This window comes from Struthio camelus, chromosome 6, assembly GCF_040807025.1.
Source record: "Struthio camelus isolate bStrCam1 chromosome 6, bStrCam1.hap1, whole genome shotgun sequence".
NCBI lineage: Eukaryota > Metazoa > Chordata > Aves > Struthioniformes > Struthionidae > Struthio > Struthio camelus.
This window is the reverse complement of record NC_090947.1, coordinates 9,152,348-9,170,175: the sequence shown is the minus strand read 5'-3', so window position 1 is coordinate 9,170,175 and position 17,828 is coordinate 9,152,348. Positions and strand designations below refer to the sequence as shown.

The following is a 17,828-nucleotide window of genomic DNA, read 5'->3' as shown; positions in this document are numbered from 1 at the left end:
TTATTAACATGCAGTGCAATAACAGATCTACCTGTAAAATGTAAATATACCAAGTAGATTTTATTCAAACTAGAAATTTTTACTATTCATAGAGCCCACAAAGGACAAACAACATCCATGTTCATAAGATCAAACTCATGAAGAAATATGGAAGATAGGGTTAAAAAACCCCGCCCACAACTTTTATTTGGTCACTTTCTATTTGCTGATATGCAGGGGTTTCAAAACATTACATACCTGATTAGAATCACAGGCATATCCATCTTGTTTATGAAGATTTGGCGGACACTGGGAAAAAAAGTATATATTTTTTATTGGGTATACAGTAATAATGTATCAAAGGATCACATATGGATTTTTCAGATTTTAGAAGACAAATCACAGAATCACAGAATCGTTTAGGTTGGAAGGGGCCTCTGGAGATCATCTAGTCCAACCTCCCTGCTCAAGCAGGGTCACCCAGAGCATATTGCCCAGGATCACATCCAGACGGGTTTTGAATATCTCCAGCGAAGGAGACTCCACCACCTCTCTGGGCAACCTGTTCCAATGCTCTGTCACCCTCACAGTGAAGAAGTTTTTTCTCAGGTTCAGAGAAATACACATACACAAATACAATACACAAAGTCGGTAACATAATAAAGCAGCCAAGATAACTAACAGGCCTTGAAATTTGTAATTACTGCAGGAATCTGCAGCAGTTAATACCGATGGAAAAAATGAACATCCTTTCCTGCATGCGATCCTACCTAAGACATGAGCCATGAAATACAAGGTTTTATTCTTTATTCTAGCTTCACTGCACGCTCTTCAAGGAAATTAAGGACATGAGGCAAGATACAGGGCAACACAAATGTGCTAAGTAACAGGATATTTGGTAACTAATGCTGGGACCACATTTGCTCTCCTGTGCAGCACTGCCACTGCATTCCTTTCAGTTCCACTGAGAGAGCTGCAAGCAGTTAGTTGCAGCCTACCACTCCGTTGCTTCCAGCTGCCAGAGCTGTGGTTTTTATGATCATGTTCACTGTTGCATTCTCTTGGCATGGACATTTTTTCAGTATGAACAAGACATTAGCTCCAGAAGCCTCAGGTTACTAAAGGTAGGAACAGACTGTTGGGTTCTCAAAGCTTTTCTCCATCAAAAAGGGACTGGTGAAGATTTTGAAAGGGCATGCTGCTGCAATGTACCATATTAGCCAACAGCGTGGATAATTTCTCTGGCTGAAGAAACCTCTTCTCCCTCCCTTTAAGAAGCCTCCATCTATACAGCGACAGATTTATAATAAAAATCTCACCAACAGCTACATATCTGTAAGTGTGGATGTCTCAATGATAACTGAAAAAGAGGTTACTGTGAATTTATTTTAATCTATAATTACAGTAAATCCCTAGAGAGAGTGCCACGTGATCTACCCTGAATCATATTTTTTTCAAAGCTAAGAACCTGATGTAGTAGCAGGATTATGTAGTTCTTGTACAATCTTGAAGTTAAATACTCAATATTGAAAGGGTGCATATATGACCTAAAGAGTCAAAGTTTCTATGAAAATGGAAGATGAACCAAACAATGACTATCTAGCCAACAATGACAATAGCCTTTTTCGCTGCTGTTTGTTACCTATACTTTCAACTACTAGCCAAATGTTTCCGCATGAGAAACGCTTAAGATTCACAACTCTAAAAATTATCTGCATTCTCAAAAACATAACACTTCACTCCTAGTTATAATTGTCTACAATTTCTCCATTTATATTTTAAACAATTTAAATTCATAAAATTATTGTTACTACATTTGAATCCATCCATGTTTGCAGTATACGCTTCATATTTATGCTGTGGACCACACAAAGAGTACATGAGGACGTCTAACACAAATACTATAGGGATACACGTACAGAACCACATGAGTTTTAAAAACCAAGCAAAACAACGTAAGCCTTATTTTGAGTCCACTTAGATAATTTTTTTCCAGCTTATGATAGTTTATTTGTATGTTTACAAAATTCCTTTAGGAGGAAAAAAAAAAAATCTTCACAGATATTGGCAAGTATATGAGAGTGCAGTTTGTTAATCTGAATTTTTTTCTTAACTTGACATAAAACGAGCGCTAACAAACTTCAACAGTATAAACAGAGAAAGCTTCTGCATACACACCTGGCCAGAATCTCCAGGGCAGAACTCTGCAATATCACATTCATTCACCGCATATCGACAGTCATAGCCTCGTGGAAAAAACTAGAAAATGAAAAATACAGTTCAGGAGGATGAAGCTTAGGTGAAAGCAAAATTCAATGCTCCTATTTGGAATGACTCCTCATTCTAATACTCTGCAAATACTGCACTCACAAATATTTGCCTTTTTTGCTTGGCTAACAACAGAACAAAACAATCTCAAGAGTTATTTCAAAGTGTTTAGCAAGATTTCAGTTTCATAGTCTTTTAATGGCTAAAACTGAAGTATACAACTACTTTGAAAATTTAGGGTAATTTTTTTCATCACCGGTATTTGAAAAACTGCTATACTTGAAAACAGAACTGCAGTATAACATTCTTCATCAACAAGGACACAAATATAAGAGCCATTTTCTACATGAACAGATACCTAATCCAATCTATTATTCTCTTTATATTCTAGGCAGTAATCACATTATCATTCAAATAACACAGTCTTAGTCTATTTAAGCTATTTCTCTCCCTTCTACAGAAAACACACTAACTGTAACAGGCTAGACGTGACTTCTATGGACAACTGAACAGAGACAGTAGATACATTGTAACACCACTCACAAGACATGATGTATTACAGCAGGGTCCATCACTACAGTGAGCTCCATTAGAAAGGGAACACTTCTTACAGCAGTCTGCATAGCATTCCTGAAGAAAATATTAAGGGATCTATTAGCTCTCCATTTAAAATAATTCATCCTTCCCAATCTTTCTAAGAACTATCATGTATCAGCAGACAAGAGATTCAGTTCAGCACTGAGGACTAGAAATCATCAGCTGGAAGAATCCTTTGCATTGCTCATATATTAAACTAAAGGGAAAACAGTGATACACGCTATAGCCTCAAGAGGATTCACACCTTCTGAAGCCTCATGTAGGTCTGGAGTAGCCTGTGCCAGTGCATGTGTCTTAGGCAAAATTGCATTAAATGTAGAACAGAGATTATGAAAACTAATTACATATGTGATTATATTTGAATACTTGAACCAGGACTCAAGCCTGAGGGGCAGATTTTTACAGAAAAGTTCTTGGAATATTTCTACAAAAAAATAAGAAAATGACAGTTTCCTCATACTGTCTGAACACAGGCACATATCTCCAAAGTGCAGATTAGAAAAGGGGTAACCACTTCTACAGAGTGATTCAAAAAATGTTGGGAACAGCTACATCTTCTCACCAGTATGACAGGAAGACTATTCTGAGGATACATTCAAGTCTTTGCACTCATTCCCACTGTGAAAAATATTTTTAACACAGTCCTCTGATCAAGCTGCTCCATAACAAAGGTTAAAAAAGAGTTCATCCTACAACCTTCCCCGCTCCCTTACCTACCATATAACCTTTTAAATATGTTTTGTGAGAAAGACTCATGGAATGATACATAAGAACTCTTTACTTGCCATTCGGAAACCGCAATCACATTCTTCTCCTGCTTCTACATACCCATTTCCACACTCAGTAGTTTCAAACAGCTGAAAGCAAAAGAACCCCACCATCAAAGTAAGAATAAAAACAGTATCCATTGACTTTTTTTGTCAGACACAGCCCATGCCTGCAATGCTACTGAGCCACCCTCCCACAAAGACTACGCCCTTTGCTGCTGAGATAGGGAATGCAGCATGGTTTTCAAGTGCAACTAGTTAGAATTGCACAGACATAAAAGATACTCAGCTAAATCATGATTCCCAATCCTCTTTGAGGAAATATTGATCTCAGAAAATGATCATAAACATAAGAGTTAAGAAAATAATACTCAGAGGGATAACATTTGAACTTAGTTTCAGTTCTATACACTCTCATTTCTTTAACAATTCCTTTTAAGAAACTAGTTGGTAATATGATCTCTAGGATTTACACAGGCACCTATACTTGCTCATGCCATTAGTTACTGCCTGTTCCAGTGTAATGCATTGAAATACATTGCACATGAAAATAATAAACAGTACGAAACACTACCGAAAGGAAGTTCTGTGTGTCTTATCCTTAAGTTAAAAGAGGGTGACACAACCACAGATAGATAGTGCTACATAGTTATTTCTAGGGTGAGAGATACACAACAGAGATAAATTCTATAGTTCAGGATGAAAATTAAATGAGAAAAATTATATTCCCTGATTAATATTCAGGAAATCAGCTCTTCACAAGTTCTTCTTACTTCACAAGTAAGACTGTGTTTTCTGATGGAGGCAAGAAAGAAAATCTGAGTGCTAATCCAAGCATATACATGTGTGTATGTGTGTGTGCGCGCGCGCACGTGTGTGTGTGTGCATGCGTGTATAGGTATATATATTTCTTAAATAAGATGAAAACTATTGTTAGGCCCTAGCATTAAGCTAAAGATCTCAAGGTCCTATGCGTTTTCTTAGATTCTGCTTTTCTAAGGGACAGTTATTACATTATGCACTGAGCTATATCATAGCAGTCTTTACCAATTTTTATTTAAATTTCATTACTCATTTGTCAAATACAATGTTTAACCAGTTTCTTGTTATTTACATTGTTATTGTTCAAATTCCCTTTTTTCACCTCTTCACTTGCTCTGTTTTAACTCTTGCGACACCTACTGTTAGCAACAACCTGATACTTTCTGTGATTGCTAAGCTCTATATATTGAAGATAGAGAAGAGCTTAATTCACTCAAAGTCACTTTTAAAACTCTTCTTGCTCTTATCATTTCTCCATCATTTTTTATACAGAAATCTGTCAAATTTGTGGAATTACATTTTTATTTTTCATAGGCAGCAGGCTACCTTGTAAGCCTCTTCAGATTCTACACTAGTCTCACATGACATAACTTTGTTTAAAAGAAAATTAAAGATGATTTTTCGGACCTATCATAGAAATAATTTTGCAAAAATCCTTGTCTGCTTTTGATATAAGGTTTTCGTACAGAACTCTTAAGAATAAAGTCCAAGTTAACTGGGATATTAGCTACAGAAACATGATCATCACTTGAACATGGCTGAAAGCTCAACTAAGATGAGATCAGAGAAATAAACAGCTTGATATATGTGAAAAATGGGAGTAAACATGATGCTCCTTCTGTAAGGGCTTAATCGCATTATAGCTGTTGAAAATCATCCAGATATGAAATGTAACATTTAAAAAGACAGTATATACAACTGATAAACTTGGAGGGAATTCTTCTTAGATACTTTGAAAAAATGAGAAACAATAGTACCTAATCAAAAAGAAAACTGCAGAGGTAATCAATAGTACTACAGTTTGGGGTGCCAGAGGCAAAACTACAGTGAGGCAACACCCACATGTACTCTTCTTCACTAGCAATGTCAACATGATTCAAAAAACTATAACTTCATTTTTTCCTCTATAAGCCATTGTTACTACTATACTTCAGTGGAAACAGCAGGATCTCTTATTCTGAACCTGAAATTCACTTCTCCATCAAGCAGACCTGATTATTTGACCTGTAGCTAAGACAAGACAACAGAAGGGGGTCAATCAGAAAATTGCAAGGAGGGAAAAAAAACAAAAAAACAAAAACAAAAACAAACAAACAATCCACAAACACCCAGAAACTCCTATAGCATTAACAGACAGTTAATCAAACGTTCATACCTGTCAGAATTTAATTAAAACAATGTAACTAAAAATAAGATCAAGATGACTATATAACACAACCACGTTTTGTTTATCTAATGGCCAAATACACTATTTCTCACATTACCTCCCAGGCTCCAAATAACAGGATTCAAAACCATGTATGTTTTTTTTTTTCAAGAAGGATAAATAGTCCTTGAATTTCAAAGTTGTGAAACACTAATACAAATAACAGACAAAAAGAGGTAATTCAACCATTCTCCTGGGAACATTTTCACTGAAGTAAACCAGATTTTTATTCTATATGCAGTCAATTTGGCAATTTGTTCACTTTACCACACTAGATCACCACCACCCTATTTTAATGACACAAAATCAAATTGTGTTTTCCTTTCTTGCGACTTATTCTATTTTACAGTTACGTATATAAGCAGAGATTGCTAACAATCTACCCTGGGAAAAGATTAAAAAACACAGTAACAAGCAAAATTTTTTAGTCAATTTTGTAAAGTGATTTCCCAAGGGATACAGCACAGTAAAGAGAACAACTTAACAGTCTCGTGGCATTAAATTCTACAGGGACATCAAGTTTGGTATCATGATTAGATAGAATATTAACACCTTGGATTGACCTTACATTGCAAAAAGAGCCATATGGAATATTTTTACAGTAATCAGCTTTAAAAGATGCCATGCTACTATTGCCTTACTTAAAAAAATTTATGACCTTACAAGTTTTAAAGGAAAAGGAAGCAATGGACGGATGATAGAAGGAAACAATTATAAACTACAAAGCTTATTAGCTGTAGACTTGAAATGAAGTTAAGTTGGATAATAACCACAAGTTGCTAAAGTTTATATGAAGCAAGTTATTGATTTATAATGGTAACTGGCATTCTTCTCAATATACTCATACACAAAGTCCAAGAATTGAGAGGACATGGAGCATTCGCTATGACCTCACCTCTGGATTTATTTTTCGCTACTTCCAGCTTAATAAGTAGTGTATTCGTGCGGAACGGGGCTGTGTCTAGCTGTGTGAATCAAATTGCAAGATTTGTCATTATATGAGCCTAAAGAATTGATGGAAAACAAGTCACGTGACTCCTCTCAAAATTATTTTGAAATGTTATCTCTCTGCCTGGGAAAGAACATTCAGCTAATTACAGATAACCTCAGGAAAATCTATAATACCCACAGAGACATTTGAATAAGAAAGATGGGTGTTAGTGAAACGATTTTATTTTCATTATAATGAAAGCAGAGCAGGTTCACTGCCAACACATTTATTACCTTTGTTGGCCTGTTGAAGAGACAGGCACCTCCCCCACGAAGCAAAAATTCTTTGTATTCTGCAATGCTGCACTTGGAGAATTTCCTGGAATGGTATACCCTAAGACGGCAAAGAATCAACTGAGTAAATGCCTTGAAATACCAACAATTACTAGAAGGGGGAGGAGGGGGTCACAACACTTTTTAAATACTGTAAATCCCAGTTTCTTACAACCACTGTGTATGTCAGTTCGGTCTTATATCTCAAAAGTAAAGGCAGAACAAAAGAAGAAGTTTTAAAAGATTTTGCATTTTTAGTAACTCTCCCTGTTACACGGATCTATGGTACAGTGAACCTGTAGTCTTCTAATCCTCCTAATCAAGTGAAACTATTATACGTTATCATAAAAGTTACTATGCACCTTCCTGATTGTATAATCCAGTGTTTTATTTGGTTTACTTTTGCTGCAGCTTCAGTTTAAATGAGAGATTACATTCCAGGTCCCTGACTGTATGCCAGGGTTTCAAAACTGTTCAAGCCATCTGTTAATAGGGATAATTTTTAATCTAAAAGTATCTGTAACCAGAAGAACAGCTGTACAGCGTCAGACTACAAATATGCTTTGGCCATATGCCATCTCTGGCTTTGGCCTAGAAAATACAGCCAGAGAAATGCAGAGAACAGAGCACCGTATTACTACTTGCAGAATATTCTTCCCACTTCCAAAAATTTTAAGCTCAAGGACTTTCTCAGGAAGCCTTGTTCTGCCTTATTTGATAACCTCCATTGTACTTTTCTTCCATGAATTTTTCCAGTCTCTCTAAATATATACCAGCTGCCATAGCAAGGAGTTTAATTACAGCTTAATTACAGATTGGTAGAAGAATAATTTCATCATTTCTGTTCTGCCACCTATTTGCTAGCTTCATTTCATGTCTCCCTAGTTCTTACACTGGAAGAGACAGTGATCATTTCCTGTGCTGTTTGTGATGTTACAGACTTCTTTCATATGCCCTCTTACCCTTCTGTTTCCCAGCATGACGAAATCTTGTTTTATCAGTCACTTCTCACGTAGAAACTGTCCAATGCCTTTGAAGAACCTTTCTGACTTTTTATCTAGATTTTCCAATTTTATTATGCTTGTTTTGAGATTTGGAAACCAGAACTGCTCACACTATTAAAGATGGGGGCAATCAGTGCCATAATGATATTCTCCATTTCGTCCTCTATTCCTTTCCCAATAACTCCTAACATTTGATTTGTTTGACCGCTACTGAGCTGACAGTTTCCCATAGAATTAGTCTATTACAACTACAAAATCCACTTCCTGGGTACATTGAAAAAAAAATTACTTGCTCCTGGTAATTCGTTACTATTACTTTATCTAGTAAGATAAACTATATAGCTACTTCTACTGATATACCGATATTTCCATTTGAGACAGATACTCTAACAAGTTCACCATAGGAAGGAAACAAACTAAATTTACTGAATAATTTTGCACTGCGTTCATGAGGTGGCTGGCAATTACAAGTCTACAGGAAAGGATCAATTAAGCCACACAATAATTCTACTGAAGTGACCGATTTCCAAGTACCTCATATGAAGAAAGTAAGCTCCTTTTGTCTTCTTTATAATTAATTCTCTCCAGAATTCTTGCACAAATGAGCAAGCTTTCACAGTGACCGCAAGTTCTCACAGGAAAAGATCAATTAAAGACTCAAAAACCTATGTTTCAGAAGCTATTCTTCTCTAATCAGTTGCTTACAGTGGAGAAAAGAATCTTCGGCAGCATACATAGGTAGAGGGCAAGGAAACCACATCTGCTCCCATAAAGATATGTTTCACCCTCAGAATTCACTGACCATTGAGCCAAAGATTGAGAGCACTTGCTGAAATCACAAGAACTTTCAGCTTTCTACTTCTATTCACTAGAACAGAAGTAAAGAGATCTGATGTCAATGTGCACTCAAAATTTGAACTTTGAGGTCACTGGAAAAAAATTTAATTGAAATTTAGGAGGGAAATGGAAGTATTACTTACCAAAACTCTTTTATAATACTTTTCAGGTGCATATAAAAAGTATAACTAGATTTATCTTACAGAAACGTACTTTCTTTACTTTTGAATCACTGTAAACATTCATAGCATTAGTGATAACACTGCACTGCACATCAAAATTGTAAGCTCTGTGTGAACACATCTTCCTAAAACGGGAAGAGTAGAGGGGGGGAACTGCTGAAAAACAGAAATCAACGATCTCTGTATGTGGGTTCTTCCAATCACCTTGAGGTTTTCATTTATTAGCACTAAAACACATAGATAAAATCTAATATATAAATATTTGTATCATAACGTAAACTATGAACTCATTTTAGAGCCCTCAAATTACTGATAGTTGGACATACCCCGTTTCCTCCATGATGCAACCACCCCAGGATTCAGTGCAGTCACACTCTTCTCAGACAAGACCAAAATACAACAGAAAAGGAAAGCAGTTACAAATATGCTTACAATAAATACAAAGTACTTGCTATAAAAATGGATCTGAACCAATTATACACAAGTTGTTTGCCTGCACAGAATCTAGCCCTGAAAACGAATAGACCCTATTTGAAGGGATGCTAATATATTTGCAATAAATGTCGTCCTTGCACATTCTTTTTGACTGAAGTTTCAGGTAGTATAGAAGGCTAGAGACAGATTTAAAATGGTCGTACTTCCTTCGAGACACACCTTCTTCCCTAAAATGTGCACAGAACACCCTGAAGGAGAATTGTTACTGAACAGGCCACGTTTTTTCCCTTTGGTATTAGATTCTTAATGGTAATATGTAAATCAGTCAATCAAACAGGCATTAAAAAAAAGCAGTTGAGTGAAAGTGGATTTAGAGTTTACTTACAGCTACAGCATGCAAGTCAACAGTGATCAAATTCATAAAATAACAATAAATGAGCAACATCTCAGGGTCAGTAAAACAACACTTATAAACTACTCATAAGAATCATTTATTAAAACAAGGAATATCTTAGACAAAAATTCTATATTCTGGTTACTACAGCAAATCCATACTGTTTCTCAGTAACAAACTTTCACAAATTATTTTATGATTATTTCTCTATCTAGGTTACTCACTAATCTTTCCCTACAAAGGGCATCCAAATAAGGAAACTAACATAGCATTTTAACAACCCCCACCTACAGTTAAAAGGAAAAAAATCTGATTTCCAAATTATATGAACTCTGTTCTACCAGAAGTCATTGATACAGAAAACACTTCAGCGATTTCCAAGTTTATACAGTTCAGAAGCAATGTTTATTGTTTATAAAACAGTACTCCCTCAGCCTTTCCACACTGATTTCTAATTAATAGATCTCTTAAGAGAGTCTAATAAAGTCACCATTACTGTTCACATTTTTATGGAAGAAGCAAAAGGACAACGTGGCAAATCGGCTTACAAGATGCGAGTGGAAAAAATCCACTGATTTTGTTTAGCCCAATAAAGGGTTTTTGAAGTAGTTTTGTACCTACATCCTGCATTAAGGCTACATCAGCCTGGTTTTCCGGAGCAGTAAGATACAAGTCGAGCTAACGTCACCCTGCACTAGGTTACAGCTTCTTGCTGTTTCTTCAATAATAAATTCTTTTTTTTAATAAAAAAGTCAGTGATAGTTCTGCAGTTCTAGTTCTACATTATAGTTTCTGTTATGATAGACAGATAATGAATTTTGAATTAAATCAATGATGTTTCTGCATTATACCTTAGAATATGTCAGTTATAAACCCAGCCTCCTGACTCAGAACATCAAAGAGGTCATTGCAAAATGACTGCTGAACTGGTGGCTTTTACTTTGGTTAAACTCAAATTCTAGTACTTTTTAATATATTCAAAAGCAGCATTTCTTGGTCTACGTTTGCAGCTAGCTTGGTGTCTTATTTCAAATATTACAAAGGAACAGTTCTTATATTTAGCCAAAAAGGAGGCCAAAAGACTCCATGTCCACGCACGTACTCGGTTTCCTGGCTGCTGGCTCCCACTGTATTCCAAGGTTCTGAGCAAGACTTTGTGCTAATTCCTGTGCCATGGCCAAAGGGAGGCCATACTGCATTTCAAGAGGAGAGCGATTAAAAAAGAGAGGGAAAAACAAAAAAGAAAAAAAAAGAGAGTAGGTTATCATAATGAATACTACACCAGCTCACTCTGGCTTACATATCCACTACCTCAAAGTAATTTTGTCCAGCCAATCACAATTCTGTGTGCATATAAAGAAAATAACCACAATGAAATACTGAATGGAAGAAATCTTCCCCTCTTAGTCTGAGTGAATCTCTCTCCGCTGGTTGATCCGCACAGAAGAGTGCTCGATATATATGTAAAATAGTTTTCATATAGTATGATTAAACTCATGTCATAGCAATAGATTTGCATTATAGATTTAAAACTGGGTTGAGAAATTAAAAAAAAAAAAATCTATACAAAGGGATCACATTTTTCTAGCTTTAATGTCAAAAAGAAAAAAAATTATTGAGAGCTACATATCATCTCCCCTTACAGTGAGAAGACCCAACAGGAATTTCAAAGCTGCATTTCAAATACTCAAGTCTGAGATTTTTGGTCTAAATTTCTGTCAGGCATTCTGAAAAACAATTCAAGATCCTAATGACAGTATAATGCAGATAGAAGGAATGCTTTTTAAAAAGTGAAGTACAGGGGGGAATAGTTTAAAGATGGTACATGAACTTTGACTGTGACAAAGTTAACTTTTAAATATTTTAGTGATGCTTTCAAGTTATCTTTAAAGCCCTGAACACTGAAATTATATATAAACATCGAGGTTACAACATACAGTTCCTACTTTATTTCATTTTAGTGGTGAAAAGAATTACCTCATTCACTCCTACTCCTCTGGTCACAGAACAAACCCCTCCAAAGTAACTTAGGCTGCTCCTTTTGTAATGAAATGTCACGTTCCTTATGAACAAATAAAAATAAAGAAAATACAGCAAATTGACACTGGACACCAAGAGCTTCCTGAAAGATCAAGCTTTCAAACATGGTACAATAAATTACATGCATATTAATCTCCATCTAACATCAAAAGTTATTGTAAGTTTACAAACAGAACTTAGACAACAAAGGAGTTAGCTAGATACAACCCTAAAAAAATACTATTTATGTTGTAAAGTCAGTATCAATCTCAATCTAGAAATAAACGAAGCAGAAAAAAATAAGTGTACCAGATTCTTAAGAAAATGCAATTATAACATTTCCGCTAAAAAGATAACAATGAATATGTTCCACTTCATAATCTGTCAAGAAGGAATTCTGTACTGAAATGTATCTGATCAGCGTTGAGCATTTCTGAAATTCTGTTCTTAAGCCAAAATGATTCAATTTTCTGTTTCAACTCCAAATTAAGACAGATAAGTATACCTAAGGGGAAAGTAATTTTTTTTTTTTTTACCCTGCCTCCCTTCATTTTCCATTAATTGTTGTGCTTTTGTTTTTGAACAATTGATAAATCATGTAGCAATTACCTTTAAATACATTTATTTTTTAAAAAGCAGCTAAGCTCCAAACAATTTAGTTGTGTGAGTTAATATAATTTGCAAGACAAATTATTTTATGAAATATCTTTAAACAATTATGAATGATACATACTTTAACTTCATGGTCATAACAACAAATCTATGCAGCCTTAGGCTTACATAACAAATGACCCTGGCAGCCTTTGACAATGAAATCCTCTTGTAATAGCAGAATCAATGTCCCTTTTTTTTTTTTAATGGAAGGTATATTTTTCAGTTCCCAGAAGCAGTCTGAGAGCCATCAGAACTTCTGAATTGCAGCCTAAAACTAATGCTTTTGAAGCTTAATGCTTCAGAAGAGACAGAATCACAGAATGGTTGAGGTTGGAAGGGACCTCTGGAGATTGCCTAGTCCAACCCCTCTGCTAAAAGCAGGGTCACCTACAGCAGGTTGCCCAGAACAGTATCCCATTAGGTTTTGATTATCTCCAAGGATGGAGACTCCACAACCTCTATGGGCAACCTGTCCCAGTGTTTGACTACCCTCACAGTGAAAAGGTTTTTTTTTCATGTTTAAACTGAGTTTCTTGTATTTGAGTTTCTGCCTATTGCCTCTTATCTTGTCACTGGATAAGACGCCTCCTGCCATGGAGAAGAGTCTGGCTCCACCCTCTTTATTCTCCCTCCCATCATATTTATTCACAGTGACAAAATCTCCAAGCCTTCTCTTCTCCAGGTTGAACAGTCCCAGCTTTCTCAGCCTTTCCTCATATGAGAGATGCTCCAGTCCTTTAACCATTCTGGCAGCCCTTTACTGGACTTGGTCCAGTATGTCTATGTCCCTCTTGTACTGGGGAGCCCAGCACTGGACACAGCACTCCAGATCTGTCTCATCAGTGCTAAGTAGAGAGGAAGGATCACCTCTCTCGCCCTGCTGATAAAACACTCCTCCTAATGCAGCCCAGGATATCTCCCTAACCCAAAACAGAATGTGACATCTGTAAAATTAAGATTCTTTAGATATTATTATTTGGTCAGATTTTGTTAGAATATGATTGCAATTATATTTGTTTCTCAGTGTTTGCTGGATACATTTAATAAAACTGGCTGCTCATAACAACCTTATTTCTACTTTTTATTGTGAAGAATACCAGTGTTCCAGAACATTGTGGAAGAGAGCTGGGTTTGATTAACTTTCTTGTAATTTTTGAGCATGATAAACAGCAAAAGGCGTAAAACTGACCAGTCTGCAGGCATAAGCTGGGATCTTATTAAATGCACCAAGTTACTTCCAGTAAGTTCAGGCCCTGCACTGGACTGTTATCCTTTCCAGATTTGTTTTTATTCTGGACACTTTCATCTTTCATTCCAGATAGCTGGACAGCTGTGATTTCATCTTGTTTGGAACCTCATCCTGCAGTTCCGCTGATTTTTATTTAATATATTCTTTTTTCAGGGATTATTTTATAAAATAACACTTAACTATGTGAGAATTCAGTTACACAAACAAATACATTCAGGCAAGATTCCTGCAGCACTCTTCAATCACTTCTCTTTGTTAAAAAAGGAGAAATATACTTTATGTTTACAAATGAATCTTACTTCATAACCACGTAACACTTAGAGATCCAGAACATCTATTCAGTAAGTGACACAACACATATATAAAAGGAAATAAACTGCACATCACCGGCACCTTGTGTATCTTATGAAAAATGCAATTAGTCTTGTATTGTAATGTCTGTTTTAAGGCAGCGCAGTTATGGCAGAGGCTGGAGAAGCTTCTTTATCCCCTTTGTCTTCCTTTGCAGAAGATTAATGCTAAGAGAACCAAATGGAGGAGATTTCTTATTCCATCCTCCATAGCAGGGCAAGCTGCTGGGAGAAGGCTTAAGATCTTTATGCAGCACCTGGGAATACAGTTTTCCTCCTCTATCCGTACAATGCTGTGCAGTAAAAAATGCTGTTGCTCAGGGTTGATGTTATGCCCAATGATGCAAGTGGAATTTCCCTCAAAATACGTAGCAGCTCAGAAAAAAATTCATTACTGCTCTAAGGAAGGAGAGCTTCCAGTACCTAATGTCACACCAGCTGCATGCATGAATAAATACAATAACTGGAATGCTCTTGTGGAAATGCATAATAGTGTTAGCTCTGCCCTCTCCTGCTTTTCACTAGGAAAGCAGTAAGTACATTAGAGAGTTCATTAACAAAACTAAGTATCATTAGGAGCTCGTCAGAAGACACTTCAAATATGTGAACATGGTCTCCCAGTTGCCAAGACATTAAAATTTCATTATATATATATATATATATATATATATCAATGTGACCATGGTATATACTGCACACATTTAAAACAGACTAACACATTTTAAAAAAAATCAAAGTTACTACGGAAGGCAGATGTTGATTGATGTAGTAATTACGAAGTAAACAGGAAGAGACAGGTAGACAAAAGCAGTAGATATAGAAGTATATAAAGCTATAATGATCTAAACCATCGTTAACAGTACATACGAGAGCAGGTGGACAGCATCAGCATGTTGTTTGATGTAGTGTTGTCGATATTTGGAGAAATCATGAAGCATCTGCAGAGGGTCAGGGTGAATATTAATACGATCTCTCTCTGTCCAGGTTTCCACAGCAACGAGAACCACCCTGGTGTTCAGCTGCTCCTTGTATATCTGAGGGCAGAGACAGGACAGGCACAGGAGTAGAACACTGGGTCAAACATGCACAGTTAGCCAGCAAGAGTAAAGCGGAAGGACAAGAGGGATAAAGCAGGAGGGAAACATGGGCAAACAGTTAGCTGGTATGCCTTGGATTTCCTAAGAGTTAATCTGCTCATCATCTTAAATTTTGTTTTAGAGGACAAAATAACTTGCTGCGCTTTTTTTGAGCTATCCTCTTCTCTGTATGAGTCTCATGTCAAATAATTTCACCACTGAGTTATGCACAAAACCCATACAAAAATCAGCAAAGTAGAAACGTTAAGTAAACACTGAGATCGCAGCAGACGAGGAAAAGCCAGAGGCAATTCTTAAGTCAAGATTAAATACCTTCTCAGTCTTCCCCAATGTGCCCAAAACTTAAGTCACATACAGTTTGATCTTCATTTACAGTATGATCACTTTATGCTGCTAAAACTATGTGAGAAGGAAATTAAGAGTATTAACATTTATATCAATTTTAATGTCACTGAAACAGTAGATGAGTAGATCACAATTAGGTCTTAAAAACTACAAAAGAGCTGAAAAATATCCATGTTAATTTTGTTCAGGATATTTGCTTCTGAGATAAAACAGTAGCTCTCTATAAGTTCAGGCCATAAAACGCCGAATTTTATTAACTAACGTATTGAGAAATTGAAGATCTACAAGAGAGATTCTTTATCCATAACTGACATTCTGCTTTATGTAGGGCATGAAGTACCTTTACTGATCAAATATATTTCGTTGTGATCTAAAAACACCGGATGATTCATACACTGGCTGCTTAATCCATAAAATATACAAACACTAATTTACTAGGTTATCTCCACAAGTCGCCATATTAAACATACTATTTCATTATCTTTTTTCCAAATTATACTTACGATACACAACACGAATTGCAAATATCCTCCTGCAGTTATGATAGCTACATACGCTGAAAAAATTAACACTTGCTGGCATGCTTTTTTGTATCAAAGGCAGCGTTATCCTTATAAAAAGTTGATGGTATAATATTCAGCTTAGAAAGACAACAATAAACACAGGAGCAAGAGAGGGAAACCAGGCAAGCTTAATTTTGTCCAAGAACTTTTAAGGAAAAAAGAATATTAATATGCCTTACTCTGAAGGAGCTAGGCTGAGAATATACACAAGAAAATGGTTAACTCCATGAGAGAAAAAAATCAATAAAATTAAAACCCAGAGATTGTACACAGCTGGATCAACAGAGCCTTTACACGTGTTTGCTGAGAAGAAAACTATTTCCTGAAGTGAATAGAAAGGGAAGGATGAAAGAGGGCTCAGAGAAACTGGCAGTCTCTGAAAGCCAATACCATTTTTCCAACAATATTTCAGTAAGAAATAGAGTCAACTCCCTATGAACACAAGGGAATAACAAGGCAGAAATTCCTGCTATTTTTCATGTTGCATTTGAAGAGAGGAGGAACTGTTCACAAAAACACGCACACACACACACCAGAGCAAAGCAAGATGGAAAAACAGAAAGAATAGTTCCAGAAAGGAAAGACAGATTAAATAGTTGTTGTTGAAATGCAGAGGAAATACCAAGAAACAATGACCAGAAGAGAAAGAAATGAAGATGCCACCATTTCTTTGGAAATACGCAATATAAAGTGCACAAATATTATTCTTTCCAATTATTTATATCTTTATCTGCTCTAGTATCTTTTATTCAAACTACAGGCATTTTCAGATTGTTACTGGAAAATATTTCAAAATATTTCCAGTATTTCATATACAAAAAACATATTTACCTAAATTTTCAATGTACATTGTATTCTATAGGCAAGATCTTAAGTACATATCCTGCACTGCCTCCTCTATACTAAGCAAACCATGGACAACATTTTGCACTGAATCATATCACACAGCTCTATTGGCATCAGTGAAGTTGCATGGAAAGCGGACTGCAAGTCACAATTTTGATAGACATTGTGTTCACGACTACTAGAGAATCCATCCTGCTTTCACTACAAACACAGCTCCAAATGTGTGTGGTTGCTGCCCCCAAAATGAGATAAAGCCAATTTTTGTCATAATTCTTACTTTTAGTTTATATGCTCTATGTAAAATTACTCTGATTTTACTCAGAGATAAGTGTGGCATCTGGGTCAGTGCCACCCATTTATAATGTACTATAATGAGATTTTTTTGTTTTTAAACTGTAAATACAGAGTTATAAAGGAGAATTTCTATTCACACCTTCTGTTTTTCTCCCAATAAATGGGTGTATCCTTTCTGAACTACAACCACAGCTTCAACCACTTATGGCAACTATGAACGTTTCATGAATTTAAGGGTTTCATGAACCTAAACTTCAAAAAATTTCATCCTCCAAGCAGTAACAGATGCTGAAAGAGCCTTCAAAGTTCCAAATCCCCTCTGCCAAAGGTAAACTATGGCATTTGCAAGCTTTGAGAAAAACATCACGAATAATTTGGTGGTTTCTTACACATTTACCGCTAGCTATTTTTCTGCAGGGAAACTGGAAATGAGTTTA

General features: G+C 36.0%; 1 protein-coding gene across 16 annotated transcripts in view; it reads right to left on the bottom strand.

Annotated features, from left to right (window-relative positions):
• Positions 1-17,828, bottom strand: part of ADAM23 (ADAM metallopeptidase domain 23) — an 85,626-nt gene that overhangs the window by 27,803 nt on the left and 39,995 nt on the right. For all 16 annotated transcript variants that reach the window (XM_068948066.1, XM_068948067.1, XM_068948073.1 and 13 more), the window contains exons 11-19: positions 15,114-15,280; positions 11,952-12,036; positions 11,077-11,167; positions 9,472-9,520; positions 7,084-7,183; positions 3,630-3,701; positions 2,791-2,877; positions 2,158-2,238; positions 238-288 (exon numbers count right to left, since the gene is read on the bottom strand). In XM_068948066.1, coding sequence (XP_068804167.1) covers positions 238-288; positions 2,158-2,238; positions 2,791-2,877; positions 3,630-3,701; positions 7,084-7,183; positions 9,472-9,520; positions 11,077-11,167; positions 11,952-12,036; positions 15,114-15,280 — 783 coding nt within the window. The remainder of the gene's footprint in view (positions 1-237; positions 289-2,157; positions 2,239-2,790; positions 2,878-3,629; positions 3,702-7,083; positions 7,184-9,471; positions 9,521-11,076; positions 11,168-11,951; positions 12,037-15,113; positions 15,281-17,828) is intronic.